Source organism: Eurytemora carolleeae, unplaced genomic scaffold (assembly GCF_000591075.1).
Source record: "Eurytemora carolleeae unplaced genomic scaffold, Eaff_2.0 scaffold447, whole genome shotgun sequence".
Classification (NCBI taxonomy): domain Eukaryota; kingdom Metazoa; phylum Arthropoda; class Copepoda; order Calanoida; family Temoridae; genus Eurytemora; species Eurytemora carolleeae.
This window is the reverse complement of record NW_019396336.1, coordinates 118382-135401: the sequence shown is the minus strand read 5'-3', so window position 1 is coordinate 135401 and position 17020 is coordinate 118382. Positions and strand designations below refer to the sequence as shown.

Genomic DNA, 17020 nt, shown 5'->3' with positions numbered 1-17020 from the left:
TACTAAAACTCTTTATTACAACTTGATATTTCATCTTGTTGACAAATGAACACAATTATGAAATCCATTTTTATTTACTTTAGTAAATTAATGAATACAAATGGTGCTGTAACAGAATAATGGAAGATAATCCCAAGCTGTCCACACTGTACACCACGGGTATATTCTTCTTCATTCTCATGTACACCGGGTCTAACGTACTGCCTATTGGTCGGTTCCTGGGTATGACCCACGACAAGCAGGCCTTCAGAAGCGACAAGGAAGGGAGCAGCGACAGAATGACAAGGTTTGTATGTGGAGGAGGATGTATTCAAGGATTTCCTTTTTTGTCCGGATTCATTGGGTTCTAATAAAGCCTTTCAGAAACTTTTCTGAAGCTGGAAAGAATTATAATGATAAACCAATAAAAATTTACGGAAATTAAGGCCGGAACTTTTTTCCGAAATATAAATCAATCTACTTCCTAGATGCTACACAGAGCTAGGTGTGAGTTTCACATGCTGAAAAACGTGTATTTATCGATATTCTAAATTAATTTCACGCAAATTAATCGTCCGGTTAGCCTTTTTAGCATGGCACACATTCCTGTGTTGCATCTAGGGGTAGATTTATTTAAAAATCAGGCTCCGCCACTAATTTCTGAAAGTTTTAACATTCATCATTTTTAATAGTTTCAGGAAGCTTTACGGAAACAAATTGATCAAGTAAAAAAAAGAAACCCTAGATCTATGTATTGAAGGGGAATTAATGGGGTGCCCAATTATACTAAGTCGAAGTCAATACTTCATGGGGAATAATAAGTTGTAATATTCCCCTGACATTAGGGGTATACATTTTCTTAAAAATAAACCCCCACTCTGTGCCATGCAGGAAGCGCGCGGGGGGGGACGGTTGGTTGTAGATCTCTTCAGACTAATACTTCTATAAAGTAATTATTATTCACTTTCCACTAAACGCTACCACATCTTCGGTCAGTGCAGGGCATGTTATTGCAGTACACACCAAAAACTTAGTTGAGTGTGTATTGTTTCATGCTTTACAGGAATAATTTAATTTACACTTTAATTCTCCGAGATATATTAATAAGAAAAAAAAAAACATTTTACAAATCAAGTTTTTGGTCCCTGGGAATTAGCATGATTTGCAAAAATTTCACAAATTTGAGAAAAAAAAATACATTATTAGCGATCGAATTATGCTAAAAATTTACCCTGTCTCTGTGAATTATTCGTCAAATTTTTGTGCTTTTTTAAAACAAAAACTTTGGACATCAGACACCTTAGGTGCATTATTTTTTTTTTAATCAGAAATTGGAATTGTCTTAAATTTAGGGTTTCCAATCAGAATTCCGTTGTGCGGAATTGTGCACAATGATTGTTTCCGCTTGCGCCATTTCATTGAGTGGAATTGCTCTATAATTGCGAACAAGGAAGCATAAAAATACTCGAAGAATACTGCGCGGAATTGTTTCTTGTGGTTAAGCTACTAATTGGCACTATAATATGATACATTTTTCATTCTTTCACTTTGGGTTTACATTGTATAAACATTAAAATGGAAACTTTTTTGGTTAAAATTGTAAGGTTCGTTTAATCAAAATTAGATATTTTGCTACAGCGAGAACCAGAAAACTATGGTACAGAAAAACGACATTTCATGTGTAGTTGATGTCGTTACAAGCAACAAATTTTTATTGTAACTTATTAAATCACTTGTTCAGTTAAATGGTTATGCTTAAGTCTTCTTATGCCGCAGTTTTCTGGTTATCATGCCGCTTATGAATAAGATAAAGTTTAAATTCAATTTCCTTAAAATTTGAGACTGAAATGTTAGTGAAGTTCAGTTTAATGTATTCCACCACCAATGTTTAAGTTGAATTTTTTTCTTGTTTTACTGAATTGTGCAATAACTAATTGCAATTGCGTTCCATAAGGTTTAAATTGATTTTTTTCATGTTTTACTGAATTGCGCAATAACTAATTGCAATTGCGTTCCATAAGGTTTAAATTGAATATTATCAAAAATTGAAACACACACCCAAGAAAGTTGGACGGAAGTGCGCGCAAGTAAAATATTCTTGCCTTGCAAACCCTAATTAAATTTCAAAAGACTTGCATTTAAATTCTTGTTCAAATTATCCTCACATGATTTAACAGAGATAATAGTAAAATATTATCCCATTTATCGTCGGACTATTTTAAAATGTAATAATTTTAAAATTATTTTCAGAAGCGTTCTAGGACAACTACTCCCGGAGGCAATGGTTGCCTACCTAGACAACCACGGACCTGAGAAGTTTTCAACAATTTTTCTTGGAGAATATGACACGCCGGAGGCAATCTGGTGCGGTGAGATGCGATCTCTGATGATCCAGAAGATTGCCTACCATTTGGCGGATTTTACCCCTAGATTGCAGAGTAATAACAGGGCCATCTACCAGTACTGTCCTATACCTATCATCACATATCCAACACTTGAAGAAGATCTATTCTGTGATATCTACTATCTCAGGTATCTTATATCATTGTCAGAAATTGGTAACATTCATTTTACAGGTTTTAATGCTAAAATTTACTTTTTGGAAAGAAAAACTTCTTTATTTACTCTGTAACACTATTCTTATAGATAACCTAGTCATTCTTCACTGCACAGTCATAAACAGAAAGACCAGGAATTAATTGACAGTGAATCAGAATCAGATCAGATATAGATCTTTATAATTTTATAATGTATAAGTTTCTGTTTGTTTAATAAAGTATTTGAGAAAAAAAAAAGAAAAAAAGATATAGATCTCTGGTAATTTTAAACATACAATGAAGGCAGACCACATTTTGGAATTGGATGGATTAGGGCTATTTTGTTATTATCGTTATCATTAATCATATTCGTAAAATTAAATTTTAGAGTAGTCTGATGAATTATAGATTTATTCTGGGTTTTTCTGATTAGGTCTGTTTATAATTAAATTAATATTAATTATTTATCCATTTATTAAACTCTTTTATCTTGTCCAAATCTTTTTTTTTATTTACTTTATTTATATTTGTTTACTTTATTTGGATAAACTACAACCAGTTAATACTATTTTTTATAAAAACTAGATCTTAAATTTTTGGTTTTTCTTTTGAAAAAAGAAAATGTAATTATAATCTCTCAAGTAACCTTTAAACCTTAACTCAAGGATTGGTGATGGAGATATCCTCGTTTTTGTTTAACCTAGACATAAATATTCCGTAGTCACGTGATAAAGTGTCCAGGCGTGAAATAATGTCCGGGTACAGTGTTTAGGTCTTAAACATTAAATTTTTAGATGTTAAACGACTAATTTTACATAACTTTTGAATGAGAAAGGGATATAAGGGAACTTATAATGTTTTTAAATTCTTTGGAAGACTACAACATTCGAGACGAAATATGGTTTTTTACATTTTTTCTGGTATTGCTACATTTTAAAAACTAATTTAACTATACGTTTACGTTCAGCAGATGTTTTTAAATGAATAAATAATTTCATATTGTTGGGGAAAGTGTCAAAATCTTCAAGAAGTGCCCCTCTACCCAGGCATTATTTCATGCAAGGACAATTTTAACGCCTCTCTGGGAATAATCAGAAAGTTTCGATATTCAACTGAGATCGTAGAAAATCAATTTATTTCTAAACCTATGATCATCGTTTTTTTCCCGACGCATTCGTTTATAGTTCATACTTCATTATATGTTTTATTTGTTTTATATACAATGCTCTTGAAACGCCGATTAGTTGGCCGCCAGATGTCTGCTCTCGATGCTCTGAATGATTCCACGTGGCAGAGACACCTAGCGGAAAGAATGTATAAACAAATAAAAAATGTTATGAAGTATAAACTATATACGAATGGACTTCTGTTTTGATCGATGAACATTGTAAATTTCTCTTTTATTTGTTGTATGTTGATGTTCAAACCCACTCAGGAAGATTAGTTTGAGGACAGATGTTAATGTGTTCTAACTAAACAATGTTTGGACATGACAATGTTTCCAAAGTGTCCAAAGAAAACTACGTTTTTAACTACAATGCCAGATTCACAACGGTACCCTTAAAAGCTTTGCTTGATCAAGTTGAATTAGCCATCTATGTTTTTTATTTGGTAAATTGGTTATTTTCTATTGTGGGTTATCTACTTGTGCATTTCTACTTTAGGAAAACATATATAAATTATCAAAATGTTAAACACTTTTAACCTAGAAAAACGACTATATCTTCCACATTATTGATCAGAGAAAGGTTTCTAGGGTATCGTTGTAAATCCACCATTGCCAATTTTGCATCAAGGGTCGATTACAGTCCCTTGAAATAAGAATATTTTACTAGAATTGTAATATTTCAGGAACCTGTGCAACTCCACCAAGTTCCCCTCCTGGCCTATATCTGATCCTGTTAAGCTTTTAAAGGAATGCCAGCCATATTTATATATATTTATATAAAACCTTGAATAACCTCTCTCTATTCATAGAAAAGCATAAATGTCATTCTGTTATACCCCACCGTGGTACCATGGTTAAAATAATTCTGTTCTTTATTCGATTAAATACTACTGCTATGAATACGTTGCCGCTTAGGAAAACCTTTTTTGTAAAGTACCCGACATCTCCCCACCCCCTCTTCTAAGTACCTACTTCCCCCATATTTATAAACCCACCCTCTTCCTCAACTTCTCCCCTGCAATTCTATTGCTTTTTTCACTGTCCGCTTTCGCCCCTTATTTCCTATGAAACTTTTTTGGTTAAAATTGTAAGGTTCGTTTAATCAAAATTAGATATTTTGCTACAGTGAGAACCAGAAAACTATGGTACAGAAAAACGACATTTCATGTGTAGTTGATGTCGTTACAATAAATAACATAAGCCATAAATATTCTAACTTTCAGTTCGATAAATCCCCTTAACCCCATATTCTTATACAAACTTCAATATTTTTAAATACAGAATATTCAACACAAATATTACAACAATTGACAACAATGTTACAAATCAACCCCAAACATAAGTCTATGTTTTTTTAATTCTTATTTCCAAACTGGTCCCTGTCTTGATAATCAACATTTTCCTAGGGGAGGAAAGATTACATAAATTCATTAATTCACTTGAAAACTAATTATTCTTTAAAATATTTTTTGTGTAAAAACAATGTTAAATATGGCGGGTACAGGAGGTGCTGGGTGCCTGGAGGACTGAGGTGGATAAAAAACCAGCAACTATGTCAGTTGATGATGCTTATAAGGTAATTGATAACCCCCCCCAAAAAAAAAAAAAAATAAATAAAAAAAAATGTGAATTTTCATGTTGAATTTATATTAAATTCCTCCTGATAACGGTTATAGTTGGGAAACATTGTTAGATTTACCATTTTACAAATTGCAAAGAAAACAAATTCTCTGCTGAGTCATTCATTTTAACATTTGGTCAACCTTCAAAGTACAGGGTGTCCCAAAAAACATAATATTTGAGAGATGAAATAATGCAGTATGTATTTTACTCGCAAAATTCTGTCAAAAAATATTTCTAACCTTGAAGACTATCCTTATGTCGCTTCTCTAGTGTCTACTATCATTATTGTTTATTGAGATACCCTGAATAATTCAATTTAACGTTTATAATTTACATTAACTATTAGCAGTCAGATTTTGGATCTGTAATTATTTTCGTGGGTCCTAAATTCTAATTGTATTATTATTATTATTGATGTATTTATTTAGGAACTAGGACTCGTCCCCGGAACTCAGCATGATGATAGTATTGTCAGAAAAGCATATTTTAGGAAATTTTCATATAAAAAAATATCAAACAGCGCGAGCACAACAATTTATTATCAATTTTCGTTCTCTCTTTTTCCCCTTTTAAGTAGGCCGGTTTATCGGTATTTTAATTTTCTAAATTCTGTTTATTTTTGTTTCTGTTCGTTTTCCAAATCAGATTGCAAGATGGAAAATATTTTTGTTTTCTCCTTGATTATTTTTAATGAGTGACCGGAGAATGCAGTTTTTCTAGATGATGAAAGGAACCAACATTAATTAATGTCTGTTTTAAACATCAGAACTTTATACAGTTCCTAGCTTGGGAACCCAGCGTTGCACACAGGGTCAGAGTTAGTCCCGCCGATTACCCGCACTTTGACGATTTTTTTTGAGAAACTAAATGTTCGCTCTTAAATTCAACCACTCAACTCAAAACCAAGCTAAGAACATTCGTGTGGCTCTCTCGAATTCCCCAATTAAAATTGAGGCAAATCGGCGCAGTGGTTCCTGAGTTATGATCGGACAAAACAAAAATACTACAACCTTATATTTATAGACATAGATTATTTTGAATCAGTGGTGGTAATTAAGAACTATGTTTTAGAATGATTTTCATATTGTTGCCGCATTCAAAGATAACCTTTATTTCCTGTAAGCATTATAAAAAATTTAAGAAATATTAAATAAGAAGTCTAAATATGAAACAGACAGTATAAATTCCGTACAATCGGCTCTGAAGTCTCATCCTTTGTGTGTAACCCTGTACACTGTTCAGTTCATAAATTGTACACGGTACAATATTTGAGTCAATACTTCTCAAGATACATTAAATGGAAAGGTTTAATTTGGATTATTTTCTATGATATCTATATAATAATTCTTTTCCCTTGTATTTGTATATTTGTGTTTATATATGTATTATGTAAGCTATAGCTGACCAAACGACTGGGCAGAATGGGCTGACATTTTTTTTTTGAGGAAACCCTTGGGTATATAATAATGTATATCATATTATGAAAGATTCCTGTCAGGTTGGCCCAAAAATATCATCCTGATAAAAACCCGACTGGACGAGAGAGATTTGAATCCATTAATGCTGCGTATGAATACCTTTGCTCCAAGTAAGTAGATAATTTGTTTGTTAGATAATACCTCTATTTAGAAAGGTATGTACTAGTACACATTTTTTTAGCAGCAATACCGTTGGATCCGGATTCGGATATTCAAAAATATGCGGATCCACAGATCCGGGTCCAAGGACAAAATATCGACCAAAAACGACACAAAAATATTTTGCTCTCAAAACTCAAATCTGAAGTGTCGGAAAAAGAGATATTATCGAAAATGTCCCTTTTATTGAAATTTTCGTATAAAAATCAGTGAAAATTAATTTGAAAATTAGTCTTCTGTTAAAAAAAATCAGTGGATAAATCTTTAAAAATGTTCATGACCTAGATCCGGATCCACTTTTTTAATAAGTGCGGATTCAGGTCCGAGTAAACATTAAACATTCCCTTTGGTTTATTCTATATAGTGTGTTGTCATCTTGTTATCATTTAAGTTTGCATATTTCATTTCTTATTGTGAAAATCGAACAATCGAAACAAATTTTTTTTACAGAGACCCAATTTAATTAATTTGAGATGTCTCTGATATACCCACCGCCAGTTCAAATGCTGTGTCACCGATTCAAATCCACATGAATGTTTAACTTAGAATCATTAATTTACAATTTGAACCGGCTGTTGGTAGTTCAGCGGCTTCTCCCATTCATTAAATTTGGTCTCTGTAAAAAAAATCATTTAAATTTTGTGAATTCCTCAAACTACTTTCACCAAAATTATTAGCAGTTCTCAGTTCAAAATTATTCAGTACGGAGAAGCATTGATTAAAATTTGTCAAACCGCAAGATTTTCCTTTCAATTTTGTTTTATTTTGTGAAGGGTAAACTTGGTGTCAAACTTCTGAAACTTGGATGTAAAGTTCCAAATCCAAACTCCAGCATTCGATACTTAATAATTGCTTTGTTACGAATTTTGGAAATGCTGTGATTGAGTTATCACCTTATAAAGGGTTTGTTGTTCGTAAAATGAATTGACCCTTTAAATTAAAAGTGTCAATAATCTTTATAACATCAGGGTCCCTTTAACCTTTATTTAGAAATGGCGATTGTTAAACTAGTTGTTTTAATCTGGACGAGGGAAAGTTTAGTTTTCCGACAGTTTTCCTTCCTGTTTTTGAAACAGTAGTTTACGCACTAACAGAAAAATTATTCTCAGAATCTCAAAGTATTCTACCAGATTCAGTTTTTCAACTTCCATATTAGTTGCGATTTCCATTTTTACATGTCGCTGTCAATGGATTCCTAGACATCTGATTTTTTAAAGGAAACTTAAAAGTTTATAGAACCACTTATGTTTTCTTCATGGGGATTTGGGTCAACCTATTTGCCTGCACAATGTACATTGTACAATACAATGTTAATATTTATATCTGGTCCTAATTCAAGATTATATTTTCATGTTGTGCAATACAATGTTTATATTAATATCTGGTCCTAATTAAACATTATATTCAAGCATGTTGAGTGTGCAGTACAATGTTTATATTTATATCTGGTCCTAATTCGGCATTATATTTTCATGTTGAGTGTGCAGTACAATGTTTATATTAAGATCTGGTCCTAATTCTAACATTATATTCAAGCATGTTGAGTGTGCAGTACAATGTTTATATTTATATCTGGTCCTAATTCAACATTCTATTTTCATGTTGTACAATACAATCTGGTCCTAATTCTAACATTATATTCAAGCATGTTGAGTGTGCAGTACAATGTTTATGTTTAGATCTGGTCCTAATTCGGCATTATATTTTCATGTTGAGTGTACAATACAATGTTGATATTTATATCTGGTCCTAATTCAACATTATATTTTCATGTTGTGCAATACTATGTTTATATTTATATCTGGTCCTAATTCTAACGTTATATTCAAGCATGTTGAGCGTGCAGTACAATGTTAATATTTATATCTGGTCCTAATTCGACATTATATTTTCATGTTGAGTGTGCAGTACAATGTTTATATTTATATCTGGTCCTAATTCTAACATTATATTCAAGCATGTTGAGTGTGCAGTACAATGTTTATATTTATATCTGGTTCTAATTCTAACATTATATTTGCATGTTGAGTGTGCAGTACAATGTTTATATCTATATCTGGTTCTAATTCTAACATTATATTCAAGCATGTTGAGTGTGCAGTACAATGTTTATATTTATATCTGGTCCTAATTCTAACATTATATTTGCATGTTGAGTGTGCAGTACAATGTTTATGTTTAGATCTGGTCCTAATGCAACATTATATTTTTAATGTTGAGTGTGCAGTACAATGTTTTTGTTTAGATCTGCCCGCGTAGGGTCTGGACCTGACCCTAACAATATAGTTCTTATCCTGCGAACCCAATCCATCCTGTTTGACCGACACAGTCCTGAACTCCAGCCCTACAAGTATGCTGGTTATCCTATGCTCATTAAAACTATTAAGTTTGAGAGCGAGGATTCGGGATTATTTTCAAAGGTAATAAAAAATAATGATGAATTTATTGTAGAATATTTAAACGGCTTCCCCTGAAATAAGTGTAGAATATTTAAACTGCTCCCCCTGAAATAATTGATGGATATTTAAACTGCTCCTCCTGAAATAATTGAAGAATATTTAAACTGCTTTCCCTGAAATAAGCGTAGAATATTTAAACTGCTCCTCCTGAAATATTTGAAGAATATTTGAACTGCTCCTCCTGAAATATTTGAAGAATATTTGAACTGCTCCTCCTGAAATATTTGAAGAATATTTGAACTGCTCCTCCTGAAATAATTGAAGAATATTTGAACTGCTCCTCCTGAAATAATTGAAGAATATTTGAACTGCTCGCCCTAAAATAAGTGTAGAATATTTTAACTGCTCCACCTGAAAAAATTGTAAAATTTTAGACTGCTCCTCTGCTTGCTGCTGCTTCTGAGTGTGCATACCATACTGTTAGATGTTCCGCTCTTAATGCAGAAGAACTCAGGTAGAAACGATCAGATACAATTTATTGCTAACAATACATATAACAATTATAATTTTACAGGAAACAAATTTGCAATTATTTATTGTTTACATATATATGTATTTTGTACTATTCCAATAAGGTGGAGTGCAGTTTACATTGGTTTGGGTATTATCCCAACCTAATTAATAAAAAACAAACATTTACAGGATGTTGAATATCACAAGGATTCGAAAGTTTACAATAAGTTGAATATTACTTATAGTTTACCAAGGTGCCACATAAAAGCGTAAATTAATTTTCAGCTTTAAGTTTTGGACGTATAAGATTAAGCATGTACAAAAATCTGACTATTATTATATTAATTTTTTGCAAGAATAGCAAAAAAGTTTATTGCACTTTGTGATGTAGGAGTAAAATAACATTTCTGATGAACAGTTTTTGTAAATATGCCTACCGAAGCACTTATTTTTAAAGTAAGTGGCAAGTTATTCTCTATCTTAAGAAGTGCATACGACGGAAGATATTCTAATTAGCTCTAATTCAGAATGTCGATTTGAAAGTTGGGAGATAATTAAAAGAATAAGCCGTTTTTTAATCTTTTCTTGTTACAATACCTTTAACTTTATTCCTGCTGGGGGTCAATTTGACCAACCCCCCCCCCCCCCCCCCCCCCCCCTCCTGTAGTTTTTTACACATAACTCAATAAGTATTGGTCTGAGGCTGTTGAAATTTTCGGACCTTTCCCTGAAACAAACTAAATCTTTGTTTTGACCCACTTTCAGTTGTCAGATTTTGATAATTTTTAGCTTTTTGGAAAGTCTATGACAGAAGGCAACGCATTGCTTAAGTTTTGTAAAGAAATTTTTGCAAATTATTTGCATACAACCCTATAAAAGAAATTTGAAATTTTTTAGTTTTCCTTAATTACAGATTAGGTTGCATATGCGAAATGACATGATCAAGGGCTTTTCAAAATTGTATATTTCTTCTTTTTTTGCCTTTTGAACTTTTTTTTGCAAACATTTGTACTATACAATTGGATTTTGTAAAAAAATTCAAATTTTGCAAATTTGCAATGTTTTTTAGATTTCAGGGTAGCGCATAAGAGCATTCCAATGATGTATCATTTGTCATATTTCGACATCAAACATGGGATTTAGAGGGGGAGGGGTTAAAATTGACCCCCACCCCAGGGGGGGGGGTGGGCAGCGTATACTGGTTTTTAAGTACCCCAGCAGGGAAAGGGTTAATATTTTAAACTATCTAATGTACATGAATGTATATTGTAAAGTCTGAATATCAAAGGTCTACTATGTCAGGTTTCAAAATTATTGGAATTTGAAATTCTTGCCATTGTCCCTTGGCTGCCATATAAAAGAATGATAATAATTTGGAACACACAATTTTTAAAGGAAAGGGGAAAACAAATAAATTTTCTGTAAAAGCACTAAAAATGCTAAAAAAAACTTTCTTGTTAATAAGTAAACTTTCTCCTTTATTTTCAACCTTGTTCTATATCAGGAGAGAGCAGGGACTTGAAGCTTTGTACAATGCGTTTGAGAGATGTGTAGGAGTACTGTCTGCTAGTAGTCAGGTAGTACATGCTTCAAATATATAAGAAAAGAGTATATTTCGTCCTAAAAAATGCATTTTAAAAACCGTAGTTGTGTGGTGGTACTTATCAAAATGTTTCAATAGTAAAGTTAATGAATTTTTTAATTTATTGGTTTTATGGATTTTTCTATAGTATATGCGCACTGAGTCAGTGTGTAATAGCCAGTCATAGAATTGATCAGTTAATTTTGTAAAACACATGAGATTACATACTTTACCATAGGAGAGTGATGTGATTACATACTTTACCATAGGAGAGTGATGTAGCAGTGGATGTTTGTACTCATATCATCAGATGCTACTCAGTAGCAGCACAATTCCAGGTACACATAGAACAGCACAATTCCAGGTACACATAGAGCAGTAGAATTCCAGGTTCATATAGAGCAGCACAATTCCAGGTAAACATAGATCCGCACAATTCCAGGTACACATAGAGCAGTAGAATTCCAGGTACACATAGAGCAGTAGAATTCCAGGTACACATAGAGCAGTAGAATTATAGGTACACAAATAACAGTAGTCTTTCAGGTACACATAGCTAGAACAATAGAATTCTAGGTACACATAAAACAATAGAATTCCAGGTTCACATAGAACAGTAGAATTCAAGGTACACATAGAACAGTAGAAGTTTAGGTTAACATAGAACAGTAGAATTCCAGGTACACAAAGAACAGTAGAATTCCAGGTACACATAGAACAGTAGAATTCCAGGTACACATAGAACAGTAGAATTATAGGTACACATATAAGAGTAGAATTCCAGGTACACAAATAACAGTAGTATTCCAGGTACACATAGTTAGAACAGTAGAATTATAGGTACACATAAAACAATAGAATTCCACATAGAATACACATATAACAGTAGAATTCCAGGTACACATAGAGCGGTAGAATTCCAAGTACACAAAGAACAGTAGAATTCCAGGTACACAAAGAACAGTAGAATTCCAGGTACACAAAGAACAGTAGAATTCCAGGTTCACATAGAACAGTAGAATTCTAGCTACACATAGAACAGTAGAATTCTAGGTATTTTGGCTTTTCAATGCAATCCTTTCTACAATGTACATACGTACATCCATCAATGCATAAATCTAAACTTTTTCTTATTTCTTTTTTCCATCATCTCCTTAAATATTTATATCGCTTGCAAACTTTATCAGGATTAAAATTCATCAAAACTTTTAAACTCCCTCGCAGTCAACAAGTAGATAGATGGATAGATGGATAGATGGAAGGATGGATAAATGGATAGGTGGATAGGTGGATAGATGGATTGATGAATAGATGGATAGATGGATAGATGGATAGATGGATAGATGGATAGAAGGATAGATGATTAGGTGAATAGATGGAAGGATGGATAGATGGATAGATAAATAGATGCATAGACAGACAGGCAGATGATAGGTAAACAGACAGACAGACAGATGATAGGTAGAGACAGGCAGACAGACAGAAAGATTATAGGTAAACAAACAGACAGACAGACAAATGATAGGTAAACAGACAGACAGACAGACAGAAAGACAGACAGATGATAGGTAAACAGACAGACAGACAGATGATAGGTAAACCGACAGACAGATGAGAGGTAAATAGACAGACAGACAGAGGGACAGACAGATGATAGGTAGATAAATAGATAGATATATTTACTCAATGTCTCTATTATTACTAATCTAGGCATGTCGGGATCGTCTGATAGAAATGCCTGAGCTGGTGAAGAGTGTATGTCGTGTACTGTACTACCGTCAGCTAACCAGCCTGGGTATAGCTGGGGTAGAATGTATCTCTAGTTTATCTTGTGATGCAATTCTACAGATGCATCTGTTACAGGTAGCCAGCAGTATTAGGTCATCCGTATTCATCAATATTTTCTCAAACATGGTGTCCCAATAAACATGGGAATTCAGTGACGAATTCGATGTCGTCTTTGTTAAGAATTAGCAGTGTAATAACTGATTCCAAAGGACCATATTGTTATGTCTGCTAGAGCTTATTTTTTGAGAACGGTAAATGACTGTAAAGATGTGTCGTCTCTGCAAGAAGTACAGTCAAGACAGACAAGTTTACTCTGTTTGTATACTTTAATTTTCTTATGTGCACTATACAGTCAAAACAAAAACAAACAAATTGTAAAGATGGCAGACGAAAATCTTTCAGATTACAGCTGTCTCAGTAGGTATCACTATACTAAATCAAAGAAATATTTAAAAAGACAAAATAGAAATCGTCATTAAATTCCCATTTTTATTGGGACACCCTTAAAATGATGATCGATTTTTAGAATTGAACCCAACATTAGCTGTCAAGTACCTCTACTCAATAAAGTGTTTGTACTTTCAGAATCAGAATCTTAAATTGTACATATAGTTTACCATTCTCTTTGTTTGTTTTCAAAATGAGTTCTCGAAAGCAAACAAAACGTTAATTGTTGGATTTTTGATTTAATTATTATGATTTAAACAATTCTGGGGATCTTGCGATAACCATTTTGATTTATTAAAGGGGAGGGGGGGGGGGGGTTATCCGTTTGCATTTGTGAAATTTACAATTGGAACTTTTTTAAAACTCAGATTTCATTGCACGAAAATATTTTTTTATCTATTTTGTTATCCTAATTATTTCATATTCCGATAGAAGGATTTCAAACAAAAATGATATCTAGGCTGGGGCTCTGTGGCATCTTCTTCTAACACTATTTGACTACGATCATACTCTAGAGGAGGGAGGAGTAGAACAGGTAACACATCACCACAACCCCACCCTGCTCCTTCAAACAATATAATCTTATAATTCTGTTTTGAATGAGGTGGGTTTATAAATAAAAACTAGAACATCCGGATCCGAAATACGGACCTTAAAAAAGGGGCTTTTTTGATATTTCTTCATTGTTTTTCTGCAAAAATTTCTTTTATAGATCAGTTCAAGAAGTGTTCATGGTGCATTTACAAATTTTGTAAGATATAAGTAGATATTTGCAACAGAAAAATGTTATATGCTTGTTATTATATATTGTACATTTTTGGCTCGAATATAAGTCTGAAATGTTGTTTAAGGAGGAAGGGACAAACAAACAGGCGATAGCAAACAGGCTAGCAATACAGTCAATCAAAGCTCTGGCACGGCTAGGTGGATATCTTGCGGAACCAGATCTTACACCAGACAATCCTATAGTCAAGGTAACCAGACTCCACACCAGACAATCCTATAGTTAAGGTAACCAGATCCCACCAGACAAACCTATAATAAAGGTAACCACTAACCAGACACTATAGTCAAGGTAACCAGACTTCACACCAGACAATCCTATAGTCAAGGTAACCAGACACACCAGACAATCCTATAGTCAAGGTAACCAGATCCCACACAAGACAATCCTATAGTCAAGGTAACCAGATCCCACACAAGACAATCCTATAGTCAAGGTAACCAGACTTCACACCAGACAATCCTATAGTCAAGGTAACCAGACTCCACATCAAACAATCCATATATAGTCATGGTTACCAGATCCCACACCAGACAATCCTACAGTCAAAGTAACCAGATCCCACACCTGACACTTCTTTAATCAAGGTACATGGTATCAAAGATTGGGGGATTACTGGGGTTGAAGGGCAAATGATTAATTTCCTGAGTTGTAATCTTTTATTTTTGGAAAATTTATTTTTTCAATTTCAATTTATTATTCTCCATCCTATTCAAATAAACACAACGATTTCTTTTAATCCCATTTTGTCTGTGTTAACCTCAAACCTGGGATGATCATTTTAGTTACTTTTACCTGACAGTTCACATAATGGTTTTTTTGTGGGGGTTTTTCTTGCCTGGTTCCTTGGATCCGTAATTTACCAGATTCTTAATTCAATATAGAACTGGGATGTATATGTATTGCAGTAACCCGTCCACAGGCTGATGATAAAGGATTCTTCTATGGCCAGTTACGAAAGTAGAACCTAACCATTTAAAAAAATGAATTTAGTGGATTTAATGTTAAAATGTATCCCATTCCCCCTTCCTAATTAACATCTTGTTAATCATCACTATAAGATAATTTAAATAATGTTATTTGAACAAGTGCATGAGTTACGGTTGTTCATGAACTCCGGATTTTCAGGAAGGATTATCTGCAATGATGACTCCGTATCTGGCCAAACAACTTCACAAGAATATTCCTCATGAAACATTGAAGCTTCTCAACTCAAACTCAGAGAACCCGTATCTAGTCTGGAATAATGGAACAAGGTTGGCACATCTCTTTTTTTCATGATCCGGATCCATGAAAATTTTAAACTTTTAACTCCCTGGATCCGGATCCGCAAAAATATGCGGATTTGTATTTGTATCGAAGTGGCAAACAATCCACTAAAACCGTTTTATTCATGATTTGATAAATTATTCTATTCAGAAATTTGCGAACAATTATGATATTTGTTAACAGATACGAAAAATATTAGTAGAACTTATACAAGTTTAATGTTTGGGACCCGGATTCGATAGATTAGACGGATCCACATCAAACTGAACTAAGTAACTGCTTTATGATTTCGAGACTTATAAGAAAACAACTTTTCTTTGAAAAAGCAAAATGGTGTGTTAGAGCCAAAATACAAAGAGTCGAGTGATCTTAAATTTTTAATTCAACTATGTTTCACTTTATTTTCTCTTTGTTTACATGACTATATATTTCTCATCGTAATAACGGATTCCTAATTATTATCACTGATTTTTTAAATAATATTTTCAGACTAATAAAAACTTTGTTATGCCCAAGCTACGTTACTTCGTTTTCTAAGAGGAAATTTGACCCTTTTTTGAATTTATAAATCAGGAAACAGGCTCATTATTTTTCTAGATCTGAGTTGACCCAATTTCTGGAAGAGCAGCGGGACTCTGCCGTTCGCCGGGGCGAATCTGATCCCGCCTTCGGGGCGGAGTTTAAATATTCGGCGCATATTAATGAACTAGTGGTCGGTACAGTCTATCTCAGGAAAACAGTCAAACTAACCCTAAACAAATAAATAATTAAATTTACTCTATTTTAACATGATATTGGGGTTTACAAATATTGGCTGGGGTGGATGAGGATTTGTTGTATACCTGAACCAAAAGATTGATTTTTTTCACACGATAAATTCTAATAAAGCTTTTTCAAACAAGAGTTTACTGTTTAATTTAGAATCTACAATTTGAATCCAACCTTTTCTCTTGAAGATCCTAAATCCTTTACAGTCGATCTTCTCGAGTTCATCCGCGATAAAACCGAGGCCATGACGGTGCAATCCATATTCCCAACGGACGACACTAAGCACGGGCAGATGGCGTTGGAGTCGCTGGCCAACGTGATCAGGAATAACACCGGGGTTGAATTCCAGCTGATGGGACACTACAAGTCTCTCTTCCGTCTCCTGGACTCACCCTATCCAACGATTCAGGTAGTCATACATACATATTTATATATATCGGGGCGTCAATGAAATACAATTACAAGGGAGTCTCCAGTTGTCGAGTGGCAAATCCGATTCACATTATCCTCTGACTTTTTAATAAAA

The 17020-nt window shown here is 33.4% G+C and overlaps 1 protein-coding gene across 1 annotated transcript in view; it reads left to right on the top strand.

Annotated features, from left to right (window-relative positions):
• The window catches only part of LOC111701176 (dnaJ homolog subfamily C member 13), a 54080-nt gene that overhangs the window by 16657 nt on the left and 20403 nt on the right, over window positions 1–17020 (top strand). Inside the window, exons 29-44 of the mRNA XM_023472347.1 lie at window positions 116–286; window positions 2230–2511; window positions 4368–4431; window positions 5189–5260; window positions 5736–5797; window positions 6806–6895; window positions 9190–9364; window positions 9778–9857; window positions 11361–11433; window positions 11708–11776; window positions 13149–13301; window positions 14134–14208; window positions 14525–14647; window positions 15586–15713; window positions 16324–16458; window positions 16648–16903. Of these exons, the coding sequence (XP_023328115.1) occupies window positions 116–286; window positions 2230–2511; window positions 4368–4431; window positions 5189–5260; window positions 5736–5797; window positions 6806–6895; window positions 9190–9364; window positions 9778–9857; window positions 11361–11433; window positions 11708–11776; window positions 13149–13301; window positions 14134–14208; window positions 14525–14647; window positions 15586–15713; window positions 16324–16458; window positions 16648–16903 (2008 nt within the window). The remainder of the gene's footprint in view (window positions 1–115; window positions 287–2229; window positions 2512–4367; window positions 4432–5188; window positions 5261–5735; window positions 5798–6805; window positions 6896–9189; window positions 9365–9777; window positions 9858–11360; window positions 11434–11707; window positions 11777–13148; window positions 13302–14133; window positions 14209–14524; window positions 14648–15585; window positions 15714–16323; window positions 16459–16647; window positions 16904–17020) is intronic.